The sequence below is a fragment of the Ceratotherium simum genome, chromosome 5, assembly GCF_057802395.1.
Source record: "Ceratotherium simum simum isolate JZ-2026a chromosome 5, ASM5780239v1, whole genome shotgun sequence".
NCBI lineage: Eukaryota > Metazoa > Chordata > Mammalia > Perissodactyla > Rhinocerotidae > Ceratotherium > Ceratotherium simum.
The window spans coordinates 8311112-8334995 of NC_141904.1; the positions used below are offsets into that span (position 1 = coordinate 8311112).

Genomic DNA, 23884 nt, shown 5'->3' on the forward strand with positions numbered 1-23884 from the left:
GATAGGTTCTCTCAAATCCAACTTAACAAAAGAAGAAAGCAGGGGGTTTTTATAGACCTAAGGGGATTTGGAGGTGGAGTTTTGGGAAAACTCTGTTTCTTTCACTCCAGATAAGCCCTTGGGCAACCAGACTTTTTAGTGGCAGCGGCAGCTGGGGGCTGGTTATCTGGTGGTCATAACTTCCTTAAGGGCATTCTTTTTCTTCTGCAAGACAAGCTCATACATCCTTGTGATCCTTGAGTCACCCCTCAAGTTAAATAAGAAAACAGCAAATTAACTAGATTAACTTCTTTTCATCTGTGTCTGTGTGAGGAACAAGGTCCAAGGGTAATCATGTTCTTATTGAATATTTATGGTAACCCTCAGGTACCTGGGTTCAAAAGCACGTTGAGGGGAGAGGCTGGCTTTTGTTAATACAGTTTTCCTTCATTTACTAGATTCTCCTAAATTATTTTGGAAACTATGTACCTAATGCATGGACACAGGATAATGGCTGCACTCTTTGTGAACTGGATACAATTGACTTATCTACAGTAAATGTAAGTGGAATTGACTGTAGTAAAAAGTATAGTGTCATAAAATTCAATGATTTGAAAAAAAAGCATATTATTTTACAATTTTGATAATATGGTAGATAATGGATTTATAAAGCTAAAACAGGTTGACTCAGAAAATTATTAGATTTGTGTATTTCTGAAATGTTTTTGAAAGCAAAACCATCGAGTAATTGACTCTAATAAAAGGTATTTGGTTGTTAATAGTTAATAGCTTGCTATGATTGGGTGTTCTTGTTTTATTTTACTCTGCTAACTTGGTCAAAGCGTTGAGGAAAAAAATGGTTACAATCCTCCAGCATTTGTATTGACTAATTTTATCTGTGCTTGATTTTCAAATTTGATGATTTAAAAAATAATAATGTATGATTATATAACTAAGGACTATTTTAAGTATTTTACACATATAACCCATTTAAACGTCACAAAATCCCTTAAAAGTGGGTAGTACTATTGACAGAGTTTTACAGATGAGAACACTGAGGTTTATACAGGTTGAGTAACTTGGTTAAGGGTGCGCAGTTTGTTTAAGTGTTGGAGGTGGATTTGGGTTCAGACAGTCTGGCTCCAGACCCTGTGTGCTTGACCGCTGCACAATTTTGCCTGGATGTCATGTACGTTTTATGTACTAGGCACAGTGCTACTAACATATAGATTTCATAGAGAATTACAGCTGTAATTTACCATCTGTACTTTGAGGTTAAACGAGCAGTTGGAAATTATTATTATTTATCTATAATACATTTTTATATACTCTTCTTCTGTCAGCAGCCAGAGCAGTTTTAGGATATCCTATAGTAACATTTTTCTTCCAGAAAATGGCTCTTGTAACTTGGAAGACTTTTATGTGTATGAACAGTTGGATTCTAGGGATGATTTTGTCGTTAAGGCTGATTCTTTCCTTCATTCACCATAGGTTTATTGAGTATCTGCAGCATGCCAGATAAGTAGAACCAATGTAGGCAAAAATAAAATTCCCAGTAATACAGTTCTAGTAACTCCTGGACCCTTGCAGATACAAAATACTCTCACTGTGAAACACTAAAGCTCCTGAATTAAATAGTTTCTATGCTTATTAGTGTCTGAAAGGAGGATAAAGAGTAACTTGTGCATGTATAGGAGCTTGTGAATAGAACCCTATTTTACTTGAAAATAAGACGTTTTGGCCAGTCTTTCAAATAACAAACTGAATGTTTCCTCTCTGGAGAGAATGCCGGAATATTTCTAAAGGAAGATGCATCATGAAGATGTTTAAAAAGTCATCTTGATCTTTTTTGCAGAAAGTAGTGTTGTCCTCTGGAGGGAGCATTGATACTTTCTATCTATTTGGTTCCCATTTACATAAACTTTCTGGTGCAAAGGTGGAAAAATATTTACATTAAAATTTTTATTTTATCCTTTTTTTGCATATAGGAGTAAATCACTTGATTCTTAAGCTGTTTTGTCTTACAGCCTGTTAAAATATGCTGGAAAAGAAAGAAAAAAACTATTCATTCTATTATGCAAAATAAATTTCTTATTTATGTGTGTAGTTATTATGCAATAGAGATATAAAAATTAAAATTATGTGGGTAGTTAAGATCTCAGGCCTACCATATTCTTAGATGTGGGCTATAGACAAGTTTCTTTATATGTAAAAATAATAGTGGCTCTCTCATACGGTTGGGAAGAGGGTTAATTGAAATTATATATCTATATATGTAATATTTTATATGTATAAATTTTATATATACATGAAGTGCTAAGCCTTCAATAAATGTTAACTGTTGTGTTATTGTTATTGTTAGTATATAAAAATGAATTTAAGTTGATAATGGAGATGTAACATGTTGAAGTCCAGTTCTTTACCTGCTAATTTATATGTTCTGGGTCGCTTAACTCCTCTAAATCCCATTTTCATCATGTGTAAATTTGGAATAATAAATAACTTCTAAGATTATTATGAAATTTAAATGAAATCCCTTATCTCATTTGCTAAGGGGGAGTTGTGATCCACTTTTTACTTATTTCCACTATTGAACTGAAAAATCTTAGAGGGTAGATATTTTGTCTTTAGTTGTTTGTGTTTACTTATTCATTTAATAGTAAATATTTGGGTGAGTGAATGAATGGGTAAAGAAGTACAGCAGTGTATCAGGTGTACTTCACTGCAAACAAATATTAAGTTAGAATCCAGGTAACAGAGGAATATGTGAAGTACCATGTGTGAAAAGATGGGGGAGGGGTAACTAATTCAGCATTTAACATATATAGTGCTTTTAAAAATCTTTAGTCCTTAAATTCAGGCTTTAAGACATGGCTTTAAAAAGGCGTTATAAAGAAATCTTTCAGGGCCGGCCCCGTGGCTTAGCGGTTAGGTGCATGCACTACGCTGCTGGTGGCCTGGGTTCGGATCCCGGGTGCGCACTGATGCACGGCTTCTCCGGCCACGCTGAGGCCGTGTCCCACATACAGCAACTAGAAGGATATGCAACTATGACATACAACTATCTACTGGGGCTTTGGGGGAAAAAAATAAATAAATAAAATTAAAAAAAGAAAAAGAAATCTTGCATATAGTTCTGGTAATAGCACCATTACGTGGTCGTTTACTTATGTTTCTGTCTTCCCCAACCATTTGTAAGTTTTTCAAGCCAGCAACTTTCTCTCCTTTTTCTAAATGTTGCTTATACAAGGACTGACAAATATAATGGATATTTCAGAAGTTTTCATGCAGTGGATAGAAGATAAACTGTTCCCCAAAACATACTCAAACAGGATTTAAGAAAATATATAAAAATAGGAACAAGATAAAATATATTAGTGAAAGAAAATAGCTTTCTTTATATAATATTATAATGAAGCAAAATAAAGTACTCTCAGTAAAATGAGATTCAAGGAGATATTCAAGGATAGAAACAAAGGCTGCAGTCCTCCAGCTTTATTTGAGCTGCACGTTAACTGCTGAACTTGCGACCTGTGGAGACGAAAAGGGAAACACAGCATTCTGGCTTCTTAGATGAGGCTGTCAAAATAGATTCAGATCTGAAGGCAGTTTCTTTAAGGACTATCATAAAGGAAGCGTTGAACAGTAGAATAGGCACTATCCTTAATTATATCCATATAATAAATATTATAGTGAGTTTCCTCTTCAAACTTAAGTCATAGTGCTGAGATGGGATTGAGTAAAATCACTTTGATGTCAGGGGTCCACAAAAATGTATTTTGAGGGTTAGAGATTTGCCATGGGGCCATTCAAATTCAGCAGATTAGGTTGAATTGACCTTCTAGTATATTTTATGTTGTATTGATTATGACTTGAATAGAATTTAAAGTAAAACCACACTAATGATAACTTGTTTTTATTTTACCATAAAACAAAGGTCCATCCAAATGTAACAATAGGTGTTTTTATTGAGCAACCAACTCCTTTCCTACCTCGATTTCTGAACCGATTGTTGACACTGGATTACCCAAAAGAAGCACTTAAACTCTTTCTTCATAACAAAGTAAGTATTTGAGAAATTAATATTTTATGTGAAAACTATTTTTGCTCTTCTTTGGAATTATTTGTTTTTATTTATTTATGTCTAAAAAAATCCACTGGTCTAGATTCAGTGGGTAGTTTTGAAGTAATTACTGCCCTGCCTTTTTAGGACCTAAGGATTTTAGAGTCTAGAAACTAGTATCATAATATTGGGATGAGCCACATGAAACTCAATTTTTTGTAGATCCAAAGTGCTTGAATATCAGCCATTATTTTCCTATGGCTCAACTTAATATATGAGGAAGAGATGTCAAAGCTTTATATTCCTTTGCCTTTGGGTTAGTTCTGGTACTTCCTTTTCTAGAATTAAATTGTTTGCAGCTTATGATAATACCAGAACATCAGACCTTGAAATAGCTTCCAGATAGAGTATTATTTTGATTAATCACACAATGGCATGCTCTTCCCCAAAGGATTTTGATACTGACATTTCTTTCAAAAATATTCAGAACCTCCCAAACACCTCCCACATATAATCTAAACTTAAAGACATTTTCCCTCAGTATGTTACTCGTCTCTTTCCTGTTAAAAGTTGGTATTTAACATCATCTAGAAAAACTCAATAGCTGTGAAGTATGCTCTTTTCTCTTCTGTCCTAATACTATTTGTTTAACATCGCTCTTTCTTTCTGATGTACATGTCGGCTAATCATTTGCCTTTCCCAGAGAATATTTTAAATTTGCAGAAAACCAACTAAAATAAGTTTAAAAGGGTGAATCATTGAGCATTTGTTTTGTAAAATGTGTTGTAGTATATGTGCTTACGTTAAAGTGTTTTGTTTTTATGTATTTTTTATTTATATTCTTCCTGCTTTCATAACACCTAAAATTCCTTGATGGCAAGAGTTTTTGTCTTCTATTCTTATTTTTAAAATTAGCTCTATGCAGCTTGTATGTGATAAGTAGTTTTAACAAGCTGTGAAAAGTTTTCAAAAGTATCTAGTGAGACTAGATACATAAAAAGCTCTGAAATGCTCTAATGATGGAGACAGATAATCTTCTCTAAATTTTAGCACAGTTGAATCAAACTAATTTGATGACTTTTATATTGATAATTTTCCCATTATATTTCCCTGTCAATAAAATGTTAAACTTTCCCCTCTTTTTATAAAAACACAATTTTTATATATGAGCATTATTTTTTCTCTCTGGCTTCAAAGAATATTATGTTTATTTTGTAAAGTATGATTATATGTACAACATATTAATATCTATTAGGTTTAATAGAAATTTTTATGAATATTTTACAACACATGTCTAAGATTCTCAGGCTGTTATTTTTTTCCAATGTTATAAACCAATGTTACTGCAATAAAAAAAAAAAATAAAATAAAATAAAAGTTATTTTTTCCCTCGAGTTAGAAACATTTTATAGCACCCAGGATTTAAATATTTATGCAAGGACCTGTCTAGGAGTAGATGTTAGAAGAATTTTGAAGTATCTTCTCTTTAAAAAATATTGATATGTATCTATTTTAGATTCTTCATGTGACATTTAGGTGATATTTAAATATAACATGTTTAATATAGTTATCATTTTGTCTGTGATAGAGTGAATATGTGAGTTGTCGAATTTACCACTTTGAATATGAACCCATCCCTACATATATACTGAATACTTCAATCGTCTTACTGTCTTATTTTCTCACTAATTTTCTATTTTTTAAATATGTTACAGGAAGTTTATCATGAAAAGGACATCAAGATATTTTTTGATAAAGCTAAACATGAAATCAGTACTATAAAAATAGTAGGACCAGAAGAAGATCTGAGTCAAGCTGACGCCAGAAACATGGGAATGTATGTTTTAATAAATTGAAATTACACGATTTCTACTAAAAAAACAGTAACTTTTTTCTAAATTAGTACCCTAAACTTAGATATCTCAAAAGTGTGTGTGTGTTTGTGTGTGCGCGTGCGAGAGTGCCTCTACCGTTAGACTGTCATCTGTGTTTGTATATATTTTCGTGTAAAGGGCCGTGGAATTTATTTACATTTTTCTTTTAATGACTAAGAGTCAACATATTTAATCAAACTATTAATGAACTTCAGATCAAGATTAAAAAAAATACTCAGACAAATGAATAGTATGACCGTGCAGCAGTGACTGAAATGTTTACTGTCTGAAGGTTGTGTGTGGTAAAAGTGTATGTTTCAGACTGTGGGGGACAAAGGGTATTCCTGCTTTCTAGTTACCTCCTGATCCAGATAATAATGTAACGCTCAGGGGAAATGTTTTAGGTCCTTTGTTCAGCCCCTTTAGTGCTTCAGACAGATTACTAATACAACTCTGGTAATAGTGAAAACAAGCATTTCTTCAGTGAACGGTAATTGAATATGGCAGGCAGCGGGGTAAGAGCTGCTGGTAAGGGTGAGTGAGTCATGGTGTCTTCTCATCAGATGTTCTTATTTTGTGCTGTGGAAGCTCGGGGCCCGGACTGATGGATACTGCCTCGTGTGGGAGGTGAAGGGATAGGCTGGAAAACAGACCTCAAAAAAACCAAACAGATGCTACTACTAATGGTACCATAACTTAGTCATTGGAGAATCCCTTGGGTCCACATTCAGAACTTATTTTTCTCTAATTTTTTGCACAGTTTTAACAAGCTCTCCTGCCCGGTGTCTCCTGTTTGACAGTTGCTTAGGAACAAATGTGGTGTGGAGATACACACTGAAAATAGCAGGAAGTGTTAACTGGGACCAGCAGTGAGGGAGCAGAGCTCAGAGAGAGAGCCCCAAATGCAGAAACCATAATACTTGGAGGCATTTCATGTATCACGAGTGGTTCATTCCTTCATGTTCCTGAAGATAACACGACAGACTCTACCAAGAAAGGCACACATCATAATTATCCCCTGAAAAGAATCAGAGGAGTAACTATCTTAGAAAGAATCCCATGCAAATCCAGTTTAAAAAGTATTATTACCTAAATAGTTACACACTTGTATCTCCAAGATGCACTTAAAACTGAGTTGTTGGATCTACAAGATTTTGTGCTCTGTGTGTGTGTTTCTAGTACTTGCGTATCTGTGAACATCTGTGTTGATAAATTGACCATTTTGAAATTTAAGACGATATTTATCTTTTTGGATATTATCTTACTATTTTGATTAGAAAAGTCTGTTAAAGAAACCTTGTTTTACATATAAGCTTTATGTTATCATTTTTCAACCAGCAAATATTTGTTTTATCTGATTCTTACTTTCTTTTTCAACGTCAGGGATTTTTGCCGTCAGGATAAAAACTGTGATTATTACTTCAGTGTGGACGCAGATGTTGTTCTGACAAATCCAAGGACTTTAAAAATTTTGATTGAACAAAACAGGTACTGTATGAAATTAATGTCGATTTATTTTTAAAATAATAATCATCTTCTGCATCTACGTGGACACACTATAATTACTTATCAGTGTTTAGCAAATTGAGAGAACCCACACCAAGTTATTTTCTACACCTTATTAACTTTCAGTTCTAAATAATTAGTTTTCTTTTAAAGGAGTCAACTAGAAAACAACCTCATGAAAATTAGAAGTATTTAATATTAGTTACAATCACAAATGCAATATTTGTCAATTATATTGGCCTATTTTTCTGTTTAACGTTAGATGAAATTGTGATATATCTGATACTAATAAAATTTGGAATTGCGTTTTTCTCTCTAGATAATTTTAAAGTACAGTTTCATAAAACTTCTCACCTAAAAAGTTATTGCAAACAGAGTTGTAGTTCTTAGAATTTGAAAGAAATTTCAGAGGTACAAATTATTCCACAGCCAGATCTGTGGTTATAATTAATACTGAACTGATTATCGCTGGGCAGTACCTATTTTCAGTTAACTGAATTGAAATGGGAAAAAGACACTGTCTAGACCAGCTTATAATGATATTAATCTTCTCTTGTTGATACTGCTACTACTGATAATAGGATTATTAGTACTCCTACTTAGAGCCCACCTTTAATGAGTGCTTATTAAGTGCCAAGTATTGTTCTAAGTATGTTTATGTGTATGAACACAATTAATTTGCATAACAGATAGAATGATTAGCAGTGAAATGTTAGATTTACAGTTTTTATTTTGCTGAGTAAAATCTATGAGAACTCTATTATGCTCTACTAACCTACCCAATATTTAGTATGATTGTTAATTTGAGAGTTCAGTTATTACTTCAAAATCTAAGACCTCTTGGTATTAATCTGTATATACAGCCCTACTATGTAACTATCAATAGACACTTATCTAAGATAACTATCTATGAGTTGCAGGTAGTTTTTCTTTTTTTTTTATTATTTTTTTAATTTTAATTTTATTTCGGTCACATTGGTTCATAACATTGTATAAATTTCAGACATACATCATTGTACTTTTATTTCTGCATCGATTACATCATGTTCACCACCCAAATACTACTTACAATCCATCACCATGCTAGTTATTCAAAACATATGAATAAGGTTTTGATCATTAGGCAGGGAAAAGCAGTTAGGCTACTCTAGAGATACGGGATAGAGTTGTGACTTGTAGCTCTTAAAGCCTAGTGGAATTCAGTAATACTTTCTTGAATTTACAGTGTTAATATCCTCTTAATTTGATTGAAATTCAGTATTGTACAATGTACATATGCTTTTAATAATATTTAGATGTTTTTGTTTCATAACACTTTGGGTAGGTACTTATTAATTATTCTCGTAGTGAACTATTTAATGAATCCATACTATGTACTTAACGTATATTTTCCTTAATATTAGTCTAATGTTTTAAACTTTGTAAAAAGTAAAATTTCCCTCATAAGTAACACAGCTGCCATCTGGGGCCCTCGTGCCTTGAAGAGCCAGTAAAACTCAGGTTGTTTCTCCATTTCCATAAATTTCTGTTAATTATCAAAGGTTTAGGGTCATATGATACTTATGGTTCTTGCTCCAGTATGCAAACATTTGGTTTCCATAAAGAATTTACATATACGTACCGAGAATGTTGTGAGATGTGGTAGACCTGACCAAGGGTTAGAGGGCAAGGGATGGGTCCCATCGTAGAACGTAGAGCGTGTGGCTTGCCCGCATCGCATCAGCTCTCTTTTCCCTTCCTCTTCCCGTCTCTGCTGTCTACTGCCTTGCTCCAGACTTCACCCCTCAATTGTGTAATGCACTTCATCGTCCCCCAGCTGCTATTCTTATGTTTCCATACTCAAAACATTAAGGTACATAGCACGTGGATTTTGATTTTCAACATTTCTTTCCCAACCCTCTTTGGCAGGCAACTGGGATGATAAAGTACAAGTACAAGGTTTTTTTCTATTAAATATTTGATCTTGTCAGTTATCAACATTAAACTATCATTCCTTCAATTAACATAATATATAGATTCTAATTGGTTTTATCATTTCTAATATTGTAGATATTCTAAACAAAACAAAATATTAGTATTTCTGGTTGACATTTCATTTTAATAAGAACCAGGAAAAATAAATCACAATTATTATTTTGTGTGATATGTAATTACAGACTACGTTTCACTTTTCTATAGGTAAGAGAAAGGGCACAGTTGGTCTTCACAAGATTGGGGTGTTGTGAAATAGGTTTTTTGTGGAGAATAGTGGTCCATAAACTTCCTCTTGAAGTTGTGTGAACTTTTCTTAAAAATTGTGTGACACCACTACAGTTCCCTTCACTTTAAAAGTAGTTCTAGAGGAACCTCAGATTTTGCTTTCTACAATAAAGGACCAGAAAAATGTTCAGTGTTGCCAGGACTGGCACACCCATTTTAAAAGTTGTTAAAAAAAAGAAAACATACTTTAAAGTAATTTGGACCTAACCTTAGGAACACTGGCCTCTTTACAAATATCTCAGCCCATCTTCATTCAATTTTTTTATTCAACAAATATTTATTGGATGCTTTAATGTGCCAGGGACTATTATGTCTTCCTAGTGACAATGAAAATCTTTGATTTCATTTAGTATAATTTCTGAAATACTTAAAATAATTAAATAATTAAGGTAGTTTCATTTTTTGGGCTATAAGTAGGGTACTTTTACATGTCATTTTTATAGTTTAGCATCTTCAATTACTTTTTCTTTTTGTTACTTTTTTTAAGGAACATCATTGAAAATGAGTGTACTTAAGAAAAAATGTTAGAAAGAAATTCCTCTTTTTATTTTATTTTACTTTTAGTTTTTCAGACTAACTACATGCATGTTAAATGAATTTTATTGTTTTTTTGTGTCACACTAAGCCAAAAATGCATAATTCTGTGGTAATTTAAAAATAATTACCTGGATTTGGTTTTCTCTCTTTCTCTTTAGAAAGATCATTGCTCCTCTTGTGACGCGTCATGGAAAGCTGTGGTCCAACTTCTGGGGAGCATTGAGTCCTGATGGCTACTATGCTCGATCTGAAGATTATGTGGACATTGTTCAAGGGAATAGAGTGTAAGTTACTCAATTTAATCTTTTAATGGAAAATACTATAATCTAAAGATGTCATCTTGTTAATATTACTTAAATATTTTTTTATTATTTATCTTTTTTCTTTATGTTTAATGGAAATTTGAAAACCTAGCAACCACTTGGGATCCTGAAATACTAGTGTAAAATTAATATAAAAAATTATTTTTAAAGTTCTGAGTCTTCAAAGGAACAAACTCACTGTTATGGGAAATACTAAGAGACAATATATGGTTACCATGAGTAGCTGTCTTATGATTGTTAGAAGAGTAATATTCCTTAATTAAAAATTTGGAAAGGGAATTTAGTTTAGCTAATTTATTTACTGGCCAGGATAAAGGTGGTTTTGATAGCTTTTAAAATTTATAAATGAGCAAACAAAAACAACACTAACAACCCAAACTTTCCAGCATTTCCTATCACAAGTTTTTTTTTTTTGAAATAGCTAATATTCTGCTTTAAAGATCAATTTCTTCATCAATATTCTCCTTTCCAAGTTTGAAAAGAATATACTTTCTACAAAGTGTGTGTATGATTGATTTTTTTTTTCAGAGACAACAGCTGATATTTTTTAAACTAAAAAATAATCACAATTGAAATAGGTTTTGTGTCACTCTTTGTTTTATCAGATGATGGACCAGAGTGACTCAGATATTAAGTGCTTTACTTAATTTTTCAGATATGTCAGCCCAATTAAAAAAGGCAAACATTCTTTCATGACTAAAAATATGTGCCCTTAAATTTAGAAAAAAAAATCACACTTCTTTGTTGAACGGTTGAGTAGTAAAAAGATGTTTTGCTTGTGAAAATAGTAATAGTAAATTTGAATGATGTAAAGATGATAAAGGCTTTCTGTTAGCTGCAATTAAAAAGCATGATAGGGGCTGGCCCGGTGGTGCAAGTGGTTAAGTGCACGCGCTCTGCTGCGGCGGCCTGGGGTTCGCCGGTTTGGATCCTGGGCGCTGACACACCACTTGTCAGGCCATGCTGTGGCAGCATCCCACATAAAGTGGAGGAAGATGGGCACGGATGTTAGCCCAGGGCCAGTCTTCCTCAGCAAAAACGGAAGAGGATTGGCAGATGTTAGCGCAGGGCTGATCTTCCTCACACACACAAAAAAGCATGACAGCTGAGAAAACACTCTGAAGGTCATATTCTATTGTTTTAAAGTACTTTAACAGTCTCTGGGATGATTTGTATAGACCATATGCCTGATATTATCTGTGGGTATAGCAGAAATAAGGGTTCACAGAAGTAGAATAGAGAATTCATGTTTCATTCAAGTTGCTTTAGGCACTGGTGATTTTCTGTCCAACCTCCTGTCATTGTTGTCTAGTGTAAGGAAAAGGATCAGGTAGAGGTTTTTGATCTAGTTAATACAAAAACACACTTCACATACAGCATGAAGGAATGATACCTTATGACGTATATGCGTGTGTGTGTGTGTGTGTGTGTTTTCCTTCAAAATTGAAACACTGCACACTGTACCAGTGGTTAATTTCTGAATTCAGCTGAAATGTATATTTTTTATGGACATTTCCTTCTAGGCTCATCTAGACAAAATTATATCGTATTCCTTTTACTATCTAACTACATTTCCTTGGTCAAGATCTTCCCTTTCTGTTCCCTAAAAGCAACAAGCATATCCCTCAGGTGAAACCTTTGTTATACTGTTCTTAGAAAATGAGTCATGTTCAGAATGAGGAGACAGGTGTGGGAAAGAATGAAGGACAAAATTAAGTGTCTCCCAATCGTCATGTACTTCTAGCTATATTTCTTCATGTCTTCCTTTTTCTACAAAAATTTAAGATTGCTTAATGAATTTCAAGAGAATATATTTTAGGAGAATTTTAGGCTATATTCAGTGGTGTGCTGGTAAATGTCTAACAGTTGGTTCTTGGGGTTGGGGGTGCCCTGATTCGTAGTGTTTGCCAGTTTCTGTGGTGTAAATATTTCTGCCATGGCTGATTTCAAGCTTCTTATGTGAAGTCTCTGAGCGTAGACTTGGAAAGTGAAGCTGAAAGTCAGCTCAGGGGAGCCAGTGTGAGCTGGCTCTAGCACATTACTGATTGTATGTTATTATTTTTGCTATCAAACTACTTAATCTTAAATGGAAACACCTTCTGTACAACAGAATATTATACTCTGTAACAACTAAGTGAGGATGGCAGCCAAAATGCCAAAGAGATACCAACCTTGAAATGAACTTTATCTAGGGAGATAGTGATTTATCTCATAAAAATGTGGTATATACCAAGTAATCTCATATAAATATATATATAGCATATGTATATGTGTATATATATGTCAAATATCATTACCTGGGGTTGCATTTTTGTGTAATATGATTCAATAATTTATATAACAAAATTTTAAAACATTTGTTTTAAAAACATAAAAATAAACTTAAAATATTTTGTATTTGTGGTACTTTGGAATGTCTTCTCTTTACTTTCAGAGGAATATGGAATGTCCCATACATGGCTAATGTGTACTTAATTAAAGGAAAGACACTCCGATCAGAGATGAATGAAAGGAACTATTTTGTTCGTGACAAATTGGATCCTGATATGGCTCTTTGCCGAAATGCTAGAGAAATGGTAGGGTATACAATGATGGTTTGCTTGAATGTTCTTATAAGATGGCTTGCTTTCCCAGTTGATGTGTCATTGTGTTTTGATGCCCTTTTTCTTTCTAATTTATAAGTACTAGCCAATTTTTTTGGTTCTGTATTGAAAAATTGGGAGCAATTATGAAGAATAATTGGTGAACATTCATCTGTGGAAACAATTTGAAAAATGTTAGGTTTGGTGCTTAGGCTAACTCATAAGCAACAGTAAGATTTCAATAATAAACATAGATTTGTTACAAATCAGATATGCGTTTTTAAAAATTCATCTTTACTTCCATTTGAAATTCTATACTGAAAACTTGACCTGATTAAAATTAATTAGATAATGCCCAGGTGAAGTGATCATTGACACATTTAAGAAGAACACACTTTTGTTCTGAAATCAACGTCCATGTTTTCTCTGTCATTAACTCCACACTCTTTTTTTTTTTTTATTTTTTAATTTTTTGTGAGGAAGATCAGCTCTGAGCTAACATCCTTGCTAATCCTCCTCTTTTTGCTGAGGAAGACTGGCTCTGAGCTAACATCTATTGCCAATCCTCCTCCTTTTTTTTTTCCCCCCCAAAGCCCCAGTAGATAGTTGTATGTCACAGTTGCACATCGTTCTAGTTGCCATATGTGGGACGTGGCCTCAGCATGGCCGGAGAAGCAGTGTGTCGGTGCGCGCCCGGGATCTGAACCCCGGGCCACCAGTAGCGGAGCGCGAGCACTTAACCGCCAAGCCACGGGGCCGGCCCAACTCCACACTCTTAAAAAGCAGGTTCCTTACCACTAAACCGAAGAAGGAACAATATATTGTAGATTTAATTTAGGTGAAAAATTAATGATGTATTGCTGTTCTACAAATATACTTTCATTATGAAACTTAAATGACTATAGAAAATATTTTTCAAAATGTATACATATGTTTTAAAACATATTTATACGATTTTCTGTTTTAAAAATTATTGGGTTATTTTATTCAAATTTATGTAAGCAAATGTGATTTGGGGAAAAATCAGAAAAGTTGGCAAGTATTTTTTTGTTAGTTTAATAAGGCATGTGTTGTTTGAATATGTTTTTCCTACAAACCTCTGTGCATTGTTATATTGAATATCCTCAGTACGTGTGACTGTAATTCGTGCTCATGTTCGGCTAATTTGACTCAACAGCGCATCCTGGAATGGCCTCTCACACATTTTTTCCTTTGTCTTAATTTTGTGTCTAATGAAAGTTCTACTAAGGAATGAGCTTGGATTTATGTTTGACCAAAAAAAAAAGACAGGGCTGGAGTTGTCTCTTTGTGTGCGCTCTAAGCTTTGCTTGTCCTGCATGTTGTCTATGAAGGACATTTCATAATGTCAGCTTTTGATCAAGGGCTGCTGTTTTTATTTACCTAAGAATACCTGAGAGAGAGTGGGTGTGCAGGTCAACTTACCCAATGCTTCTCTTCATTTTAGACTTTACAAAGGGAAAAAGACTCCCCTACTCCGGAAACATTCCAAATGCTCAGCCCCCCAAAGGTGTTATTTTTATTTATTTTTATTTATTTTTGTTTATTTAATTAATACTAGATATGGTATATTGGCTAACAGTAAAGTTTCTTTAAGAGTCTTCTTTCCATTTAGCTTGGTAAAATGTTGGTATTCATTGGTTCTTAATCTGTATATGTGCGTGTCTGTTTGTGTGTTGTGGGTAGGCATTGCGTGATAGTCAACTCTTAGTTCTTTGGGCTGATTTACGTTTTATGATTGACAGATAAGACAGTTAAACCCAAATCCTTTCTGCTAGTTTTAAGGGAGAAAAGAGATAGGAGTAAGCATGAAGTACATCTTGATTAAAATGAGATTTGGGTATTTTTCATTAATTTTTTTTATTAATAACCCTTTTACCATTAAAACAGGCACAAAAAGAAACAACCTTACCTTAGTGGTGTTTGCCACATTTATTTGGTTTGGGACAAGGATATGAGACTGATTTTGTTTAGCCGCCTTATAATGCATGAATAATTTGTGTGTTCAGTTTTTAAACATCAAGACAATAACAGTATAAAATAGACTAGCGAAATAATATTGACATTTGAATTCTTGCTTAAAAATGTGATGTCTTCTTTGAAAGGGAAAGAAGCCAAAAGAGGTACAATTCGTTGCACTTTGGTGTCTGAAAAATATTTCTGCTTTCAAACAGGAGTTTTTTTCCCGATGTCTACATCTAGGATCAATGAGAAAGGGGCAAAAACAGTCCATTCTTCCTCTTCTTTTTTTCAGTTGAGTGTCAGTGCATCAATTAGTTTTGTGTGGTGTCAATTCATAATTAATCAAAATTTTGTTTCTTTCATTTTAAATCATGCATGTTTTATATGAAAAATAAAAATGCATGTTTATGAGTGAAATATAAAAGTTGAAATTAATGTGTCCTATATATTTTTCCTATGGTTAAATATATTTTCTTGTGCTTTCTTCTAAGATTAATACTGTTATTTTTTGGCATATAGGGTGTGTTTATGTACATTTCTAATAGACACGAATTTGGAAGACTATTATCAACTGCTAATTACAATACTTCCCATTATAACAATGACCTCTGGCAGATTTTTGAAAATCCCGTGGTATGTATTTCATACTCAATTTCATTTATTGCTTATTTTCCTATAACTGTAAATGGATGTAAATCAATTGGGTTAATATTATGGAAATGTGGTAAGAGGATTTAAATTTTTTTTAATTATATCTTTTGTAAAAAGATATATAATTAATTATATTTCATGACCTGTAAAGTAGATGTAAACTTGACCGAGAACTTTTTTTTATTAAGACATATATTAAATTTGGAAAAGGGAATTATCAATTTCTTTGATTTCTCCCAATATTTCTATTTTTTTATATTCAAAAGCACCATCAAATTTTTAAATGCAATTTCAGAAAAAATGTTTACATTTTTAGTATTGTCACATATGAAAATATTACTTGATTTTCAGGAAGAAAATTCAAGAAGTTTATTTGGGAAAATGGATTTCATTTTATCATTTTGTTTATTTTTTATAACAATTTTGTGAATGTACGCCAAAGCTAGCCCGAGAAAATTGCAGAGATTTAGCATACAAAGAAAGTCTTATGTTCAGGAAACTATTTCCTTTTAAAGTCTAAAATTATTTCTTTTCTTAAAGATTTGAATCATGCAGGATTTAACTCCTTTTCTGTCTTACTGGGACCTGTTTTCTCTAATCAAGTTGGCACATTTATTCAAGGGGAAATACTCTCTCGAAGAATCATCTCTATAATACTACTATTTATGGTTCTCCCCTTGTCAATAGTAAATGTTTTAAATTACAAAGACTCAATCCACCTGATCAGAATTGTCTTTTATTTTGTAGGAGTAATTGACATCCAGGAATAGTAAATTTAATGGTCTCTGAATACTCTGTTGAAAACAAAAAGAGTATCTTTAGACATTTTTGTATTTTAAAAGTACTTTTGTTCCATTTTAGCCGTATATCTTCATCTTTCACAGGAACGGAAAAGAGGCTTTGTTTTTAATGGTGAGGGTGGAATTACATATTTTACTTTGGCACCAAATCTCTTGGTATTTTGAGGGGTAGGATTATTAGATTTCTTGTGTAATATTAGCTTCCTAAGAAAATGTCCCAGATTATATCCTGAACTGTAGACATTTGTGTAAGAATTCAAATCTTTGGAGGGGATGCAATGAAAATATCAGAAGTAAGTAGGATCTGCTTTTCTTAGCATTGCTTTGCTTTGTTTTTTGGTAAATTAGCGTGATCAATATGCCACATGAGGGATATCCCATAGGAAAATATTTAGTGATTGTTCCATTATCAGAACTCCCAAGAAATTAGTAAAGTTTCAGTTTACTCAATGATACAGGAAAAGTGGTCTAAAATGAAAAGTTAATATTAGTATCATAATGTAAAATCTTTAGGGCTTTTTTTCTTTAACTTCAAAATATCAATAATGATGCATAGGAAAAAAATGCTTAGAGAAAGATTCTGAAATGTTGTGGATGATTATTTTCTTCTAATTTTTTCTCATATTTTGGAATCAGAAAGCTAATCAATATTAGAGGGAATAATGAGATAATATAGTAATTTGATCCTTATAATTATATACAATGTATAAATGAAATTTATTAAAGAATTTGAAGATAGCTTTTTTTCTTCCATATCAAAAATATCTGAGCTACATATAAGCAGAGAGATGCAAAATTAAGAATGGCATCTAAATTATCAGGGGTCCCCTGAAATCTGGCCTCAAAAGATATATTTCAGGCAAATATTCTTTGGAAGATATCTTGATGGGAATTATCTTGGGTCCATATCTCAATTCTTCTATGCTGGCTGTCTATATTTGTACTTTGTAAAGAGAAAATTAAGAATTTTGTTCAACAGTCTAAATGCATTTAAGAAGAGATCTTTTAATACTAAATCACTTCATATTTTAATTTGAAGTGATTTAATTTAATCTCTCAATATTGGGTTTTTAAATAAAACACTTGACCCAGGAAAAGGATTCCTTAGCTGATGTTGACAAAAACTGAGATATCTTAATTGTGTAGTTTATGTGTCAGAGATTGGTCAAAGAGAAGAATCAGGTTATGAATTAGCATGAAGAAGAGCTGTTTTGCATTGTATGGTCCTGTATCTTAATTTCAGTAACTAAAAGAAGTGGAAGTGTTAGTAACCCCATAATCATTCTTTGATATGTATTAAAAACTGTATTAAAAACTGAAGTGAAGGCAGATGTTAAATATATTTTAAAAAATCAAATTTATTTTAGAGTAATTCATTATAAAAGTATAAGTAAGACCCTGGTTGATTAATTTGCTGATTTTTAGTAATATTTGTTGGTGGAGTTTTGTTCCTTATCTTTCACTTTTAAACACACACATATTTACCTACCCCTATGTATTTGCATAGAATATAGAATACAAACCTAATCACTGTGTGATTACTCAAGTTTTAAAATCCTGAGGTATAGAACTTTATGAATAAAATTTTGTTTTTCATAGAATGATATGAGCATTCACAGAACCAGGCAAAGATTTAAAAATGTAAACTGGTTTCTAAAATTACTATTTTGTCCACTACACGTAGTCATATATAAATTGTTTGAGCAATTTCTAAAATGCATATACTTTATATTTTCCATTAAAGTATTTATAAAAAGGTATTTGCTTTAATCTGTGCAATTGATTTTTTTTTTTTGGTAGGACTGGAAGGAAAAGTATATAAACCGTGATTATTCAAAGATTTTCACTGAAAATATGGTTGAACAGGTTTGTATTAATAATTACTATGATATGTAAAGCATTTTTAATATCTTTTCAGAAGGGAATATTATTAATGCAATATTGCTTTAGTGGAGGATGTTGTGAAAGTGGAGAAACTATCTTTTAGGTAAAATTAATGTGACTTAATTACCAGTTTTACAGTCTTAAGGGTCATATAGTTGTATAAATGTAGGACATGGTGATTAACAATAATTTTAAGATCATGGCTTTTTTTTAAGCATACTCCCAAAAACCATAGCTTTCTCAAACCATTAAAAATAAGGTACCTTGGGCAGATCTTTGGTGTAGGCCTCTTTCAATGAAAGTTTATCTTTGAAAGAAATTGGGCTCAGAGAGTCTCTTCTCAAGTGTTTTAAAAAATGAACTCTATTTTAGATTAGTGTTCTAAATTATTGCTAATACCTTATTTCAGAGAATGTAAGGCATCTTTGATTCTGAGATGCTCCATTATTTTGTGTATTGTGAGAAAGATAAAAAAAATACTGCCAATTACACTATGACACATGTTTTCCATTCATTTAGAATTTTTTATTTTGTACATATTGAAAGAGCTACTGTAGACTTGTTAAGGCGTAGGTGTTATCATATGTCCTAGGACACTGTATACATAATAACCCTTCATTTCCATGACAAATCATAGTGTAAATCATCTTAAAAGACATTTCCAAGGGCGAGTAAACTCAGCAAGTGCATCACCAACTACATGCGTGTACGCACACGTGTGCACACACACGGTGAGGACGGAAGGAAAGTCTGACCGAGTTTACATGCACTGTGGCATCACAACCACATCACAGTGGCTGCCTGGCCGACCAGGACACTAAGACACATCTTGATCTCACACATGTTAAAATGCCAAAAAAAAAAAGGTCTTAGCATTAAACAGAAAACCCCCAAAACTAGTATTGTTTGTAACAGTAATGTCAATAATGTTGGGCAAACTTCTTAAAAAAACGTCTAAGTGAGGTGAATATTGAATATTCTGTCCTGTTACTGTTGAAATGCCATTTATTAGTTAAAAAACACAAAATATTCTTCCTCTTAATGGTGATGCTATGTTTTATAGCCTTGTCCAGATGTCTTTTGGTTTCCCATATTTTCCGAAAAAGCCTGTGATGAATTGGTGGAGGAAATGGAGCATTATGGCCAGTGGTCTGGGGGGAAACATCATGTAAGTTGAATTTCACACAGAGAACTAAAATGTGTATGTGGGGTGGGAAAAGGAGTAAATATTTAGAGAATTTAGAGGGAATCTGTACTTTTTGTCACACATCTCTGAGTCCTAGACCTAAATGAACGGGCTAGCCAAGGCTGTCAGGAGAACTCTGTTTTAGTGTAATTCTGCCCCTTATTCTTTAACAGTTAATCTCTCTGGGCCTCGGTTTCCCATTTATGCATGTAATTGCACTGCATGGTCCCTAAGGGTCAGTGTCCCCAGGCTGGAGATGGCAAGGTACTACATGTCTTTCCTGTGTGAGATTGTCCTTCTCCAAGGCCATTTTTCATTCTCTGCATTTTCACAGTGAGCTGTAGTGAAAGTACTAAGACAAAGGTTATCTGGTTGCCTGCCAAAGCTGTTTTTTTGTGTCGATGTAAGAAGAAGGAATGTTTGAACGCTTTTGGTGTAATTCAGTTTTGCATTTACATTCGTTGCCAAAGACTTGGCAGGAGGTATTACTGTCCGTGGTTCAAAGTGTTTCTTTTCCTCTGAGAACCCACAGATGCCAGCTCCTTAACAGTACCAAGGAATTTACGTGAAATACTCTGGAATATTACTGCCTCTGCTCAATTACATACCCAAGCTAGTTAGCTGATCAGGGAGACAGAAGTTCAAAGTATGAGGAAGAGTGTGAAGTCAGCAGGTTGCAGGCAGGATAATGACAAGCTATCATGCAAGGACTTTGGGTGCCACAAAATAGATATGAGGAACAGATTAGAGAAAACTTGTTTTCAGTGGTAGGTAATCTGAGGGGAGATAAGCGGAATCTATTCCCATCAAGCAGCTAAGACTGCTTGGAGGGTCACTGTAAAAACTCATTTTTTTAGGAGTCATGGGAGGGCTTTGGAAACCAATTTTATTTACTTTCTAGTCTGACCTCACGTACATTAAATAAGTAGGAAAGGAGTCTGCTGACTCTGCAATACTTTGCTTCGTCATTGATACGTTTGCAAAGCCATGGTATCTGAGTGATTTTGATAGTTTTGCCATTAAAGCAGAGGGTACACCATAATTCAACAACTGTTACTTTTATTGTCTATTACGATCTGTGGTTGGAAAAAATTCCAAGATAATATAAATGTGAATTACACATGGACCACACTGTATAATGTCATTAATGCTGTTTCTAGGATAGCCGTATATCTGGTGGTTATGAAAATGTCCCGACTGACGATATCCACATGAAGCAAATTGATCTGGAGAACGTATGGCTTCATTTTATCCGGGAGTTTATTGCGCCGGTTACGCTGAAGGTCTTCGCAGGCTATTATACAAAGGTAGTTATCCTCCCATCCTCCTGCCCACCTCCAGGTTTTACACAAATTTGCTATTTTATGTTTTTATTGATAAGCAAATCCATTGGTTTACTTTGCTTTTTTAGGGGTTTGCGTTATTGAATTTTGTCGTAAAATACTCCCCTGAAAGACAGCGCTCTCTTCGCCCTCATCACGATGCTTCCACGTTTACCATCAACATTGCACTCAATAATGTGGGAGAAGATTTTCAGGTAATCATGGCTTTTAGTTTTTACATTTTTCAAAAGAAATACATCATTACAAAAAGGCCTTTGCCTTATTTTTTTTTTAGATTCTGCTTAGATGGCATAATTTGAATTTTGTCACTGATGAAAAATTAAACATAATAAGCTGATACATTTATTTGTTCCATCTCTTTTAGGGAGGTGGATGCAAATTTCTAAGGTACAATTGCTCTATTGAATCACCTCGAAAAGGCTGGAGCTTCATGCATCCAGGGAGGCTCACGCATTTGCATGAAGGACTTCCTGTTAAAAATGGAACAAGATACATCGCAGTGTCCTTTATAGATCCCTAAGTTATTTACTTTTCGTTGAATTGAATTTTCTTTTGGAATGGATGACTGGCACGAACACGTCTTTGAAGTTGTGCGTGAGAAGATGAGAGGAATATTTAAATAACTTCAACAGAACAACTTCACTTTGGGCCAAACATTTGAAAAACTTTCTACAAAAAATTGTTTGATATTTCTTAATGTCTGCTCTGAGCCTTAAAACACAGATTGAAGAAGAAAAGAAAGAAAAAAAAGTAAAAGCCAATATTTATTTCTGTGCCTTAATGTCTCTGAGAATAATGACAGTTTTCTGGATTTGCGTTTCAGTTGATAACATATTCAGATACACTTGTATAAGTGACGAATGAGACTAATATTTTCTTATTAAAATCCTGGGAAGAATTTTATTTATCAACTTATAGACAAAATGGATATAAATGAAAATTGGCAATTTTTAAAACGTTGGAAAACTGGGGTTCTAACTGAATTTGTATGCAACTAATTGTGTAAGTACTTTTTTGACCACCTATGCAGGTACTTTTTGCAGTAGTTATTCAATGAATACAAAGATCAATATTACACAATGTTTTTCCTCAAGAAACTTAGTATAAAAGATGACTGAGGCCCAGATCCAGTTAAAAACATTTTTCTTTAGATTGTTAAACAGGTTTTTTTACATTTGTATTGGAAACCAAGCCCTGTGTTGCTTCAGATTAATTTTCCAAGGTGGGTTATGTTTAGTAGATATTAGATTTAGGACAACTTTCAGACCTTTCCATTTCTTAAAAGTACATCAAGTATCGACTTAAGATCAGCAAGTGTCCATAAGTCAAGACAGGTTTTTTTTTTTTAATTCTAGAAAATAATGAGGAAAAACAAAAATTTCATTGAGATTAGTAGTAGCATTTTATGATTTTTTAAAAAACTTTCTTAAGTACTTGAATTTTATATCAGGAAAATAAAGTTGGTGAACCTTTCTTCTTCCCTTTTTGCCCTTTGTCTTCCCTCTTTATTCTTTTTTTATGGAGGGTTCTTCTCTTTTTTGTCTTCCCAGCATAATCTCCATTTTGTCCTTCTTACTCTTTTTAGTACTGTCCCTTTACCCCACTTTAAAAAATTCCCCAACACAAAGAAATTTGTGACTTGATTTTTCATCATGTCTCTGAGTGAGGTTTAAATATCCTTATTGTAGCTACTGTTTTTAATTTAAAGGTTAAACTTGAATAAAAGGTCTAAGTCATGGTGCCAAAATTCATTTTTCTAACACCGTGTGTTAGAAAATTATGAAAAATAAAATAATTTAAAATAAGTTTCTATTGTTTTCTTTATTATTGGTGATTTATCTTTAGAAGAGAGTGTATGATGGAGTAGCCTGAAAGAATATCTCGATATAATAAGCTATTATTTTTTTCATTTTCCTTGGTACATTTACTAATATCATAACTTAACAAAAATTCTATTTATTAAATTATAAATTGAATTGTAATATCTTCAGTCTCAAAGTAACAAGAGATTTGATCTAACTTATTTTACAAGTGGGGAAGTAGAGACAAAGCATTTATTCAATATATATTTATTTATTCAGTGTTGTTTTTCAAGTCCCTTCCATGGGCCAGGCACTGTTCCAGGCACTGAGAATATGCTAATGTACAAGGTGTTATAATTACTGGGAGATGGACTTAGGGAATAAGGAAGTTGGGTTCTACGTCTTTTCTCTTCGTTGGTGGCACTTCATACTGAAAGTAAATTCCTGCTGTTCATCACTTGGTTGAAGAGACCTTTTAGTAGTTATTTGTGAATTATATTATTATACTTCAGGAATGGTATTCCAAATAAGTAACAACTAGTTATGTCATGGATGCCAACCAATCAGAACAGACTCCACCTATAAAAAATAGAGTTCTCCCAGTGCAAGCCAGCTTAATGTCCCTTGTGGTATACTTCAGAGGAAAGGCATCTACCAGATCCTAGTTCTTTTCAGTTGTGGTATACATGGGTGGTGACGTATAGTCACTATTTAAATCTCATGCTATGTTTCCAGAAATTGGATCAAGGCAGTCAACTGAGCACATTTTCTATCTTCCTTCTTATCCAAAATTTCATGAAATAATATAAAATGTACTTTTAAAAAGAACAATTCATAATTCATGAGGAAAAGTATGAAAAATGCCCATAAGTAGATCAGAAAAATTGAAAGATTTGAAACAGGTAGGATTGGATGGATGAAGAAAGCTGCAGTTTGAGACATGCCCAGCTCTAGCAACCACCAATCCATTCTCTGTTTCTGTGAGTTTGGTTTTTTTAGATTCCACATGTAAGTGGTATCATACAGTGTTTGTCTTTCTCTGTCTGACTTATTTCACTTAACATAATGCCCTCAAGGCTCATCCATGTTTTCGCAAATAGCAGTATTTCCTTTTT

General features: G+C 33.3%; 1 protein-coding gene across 4 annotated transcripts in view; it reads left to right on the forward strand.

Moving 5' to 3' along the window:
- Positions 1 to 22772, forward strand: part of PLOD2 (procollagen-lysine,2-oxoglutarate 5-dioxygenase 2) — a 91198-nt gene extending 68426 nt beyond the window's left edge. For 2 of the 4 annotated variants that reach the window (XM_087430423.1, XM_004419277.3), the window contains exons 8-20: positions 438 to 539; positions 3917 to 4042; positions 5758 to 5879; positions 7300 to 7404; positions 10377 to 10502; positions 12976 to 13117; positions 14589 to 14651; positions 15623 to 15736; positions 18355 to 18420; positions 19502 to 19606; positions 20785 to 20931; positions 21036 to 21161; positions 21332 to 22772. In XM_087430423.1, coding sequence (XP_087286549.1) covers positions 438 to 539; positions 3917 to 4042; positions 5758 to 5879; positions 7300 to 7404; positions 10377 to 10502; positions 12976 to 13117; positions 14589 to 14651; positions 15623 to 15736; positions 18355 to 18420; positions 19502 to 19606; positions 20785 to 20931; positions 21036 to 21161; positions 21332 to 21487 — 1500 coding nt within the window. In that variant the 3' untranslated portion in view covers positions 21488 to 22772. The remainder of the gene's footprint in view (positions 1 to 437; positions 540 to 3916; positions 4043 to 5757; positions 5880 to 7299; positions 7405 to 10376; positions 10503 to 12975; positions 13118 to 14588; positions 14652 to 15622; positions 15737 to 18354; positions 18421 to 19501; positions 19607 to 20784; positions 20932 to 21035; positions 21162 to 21331) is intronic. The other 2 variants (XM_087430424.1, XM_004419278.2) reach the window with 1 other exon arrangement.
- Positions 22773 to 23884: the final 1112 nt, after the last annotated feature.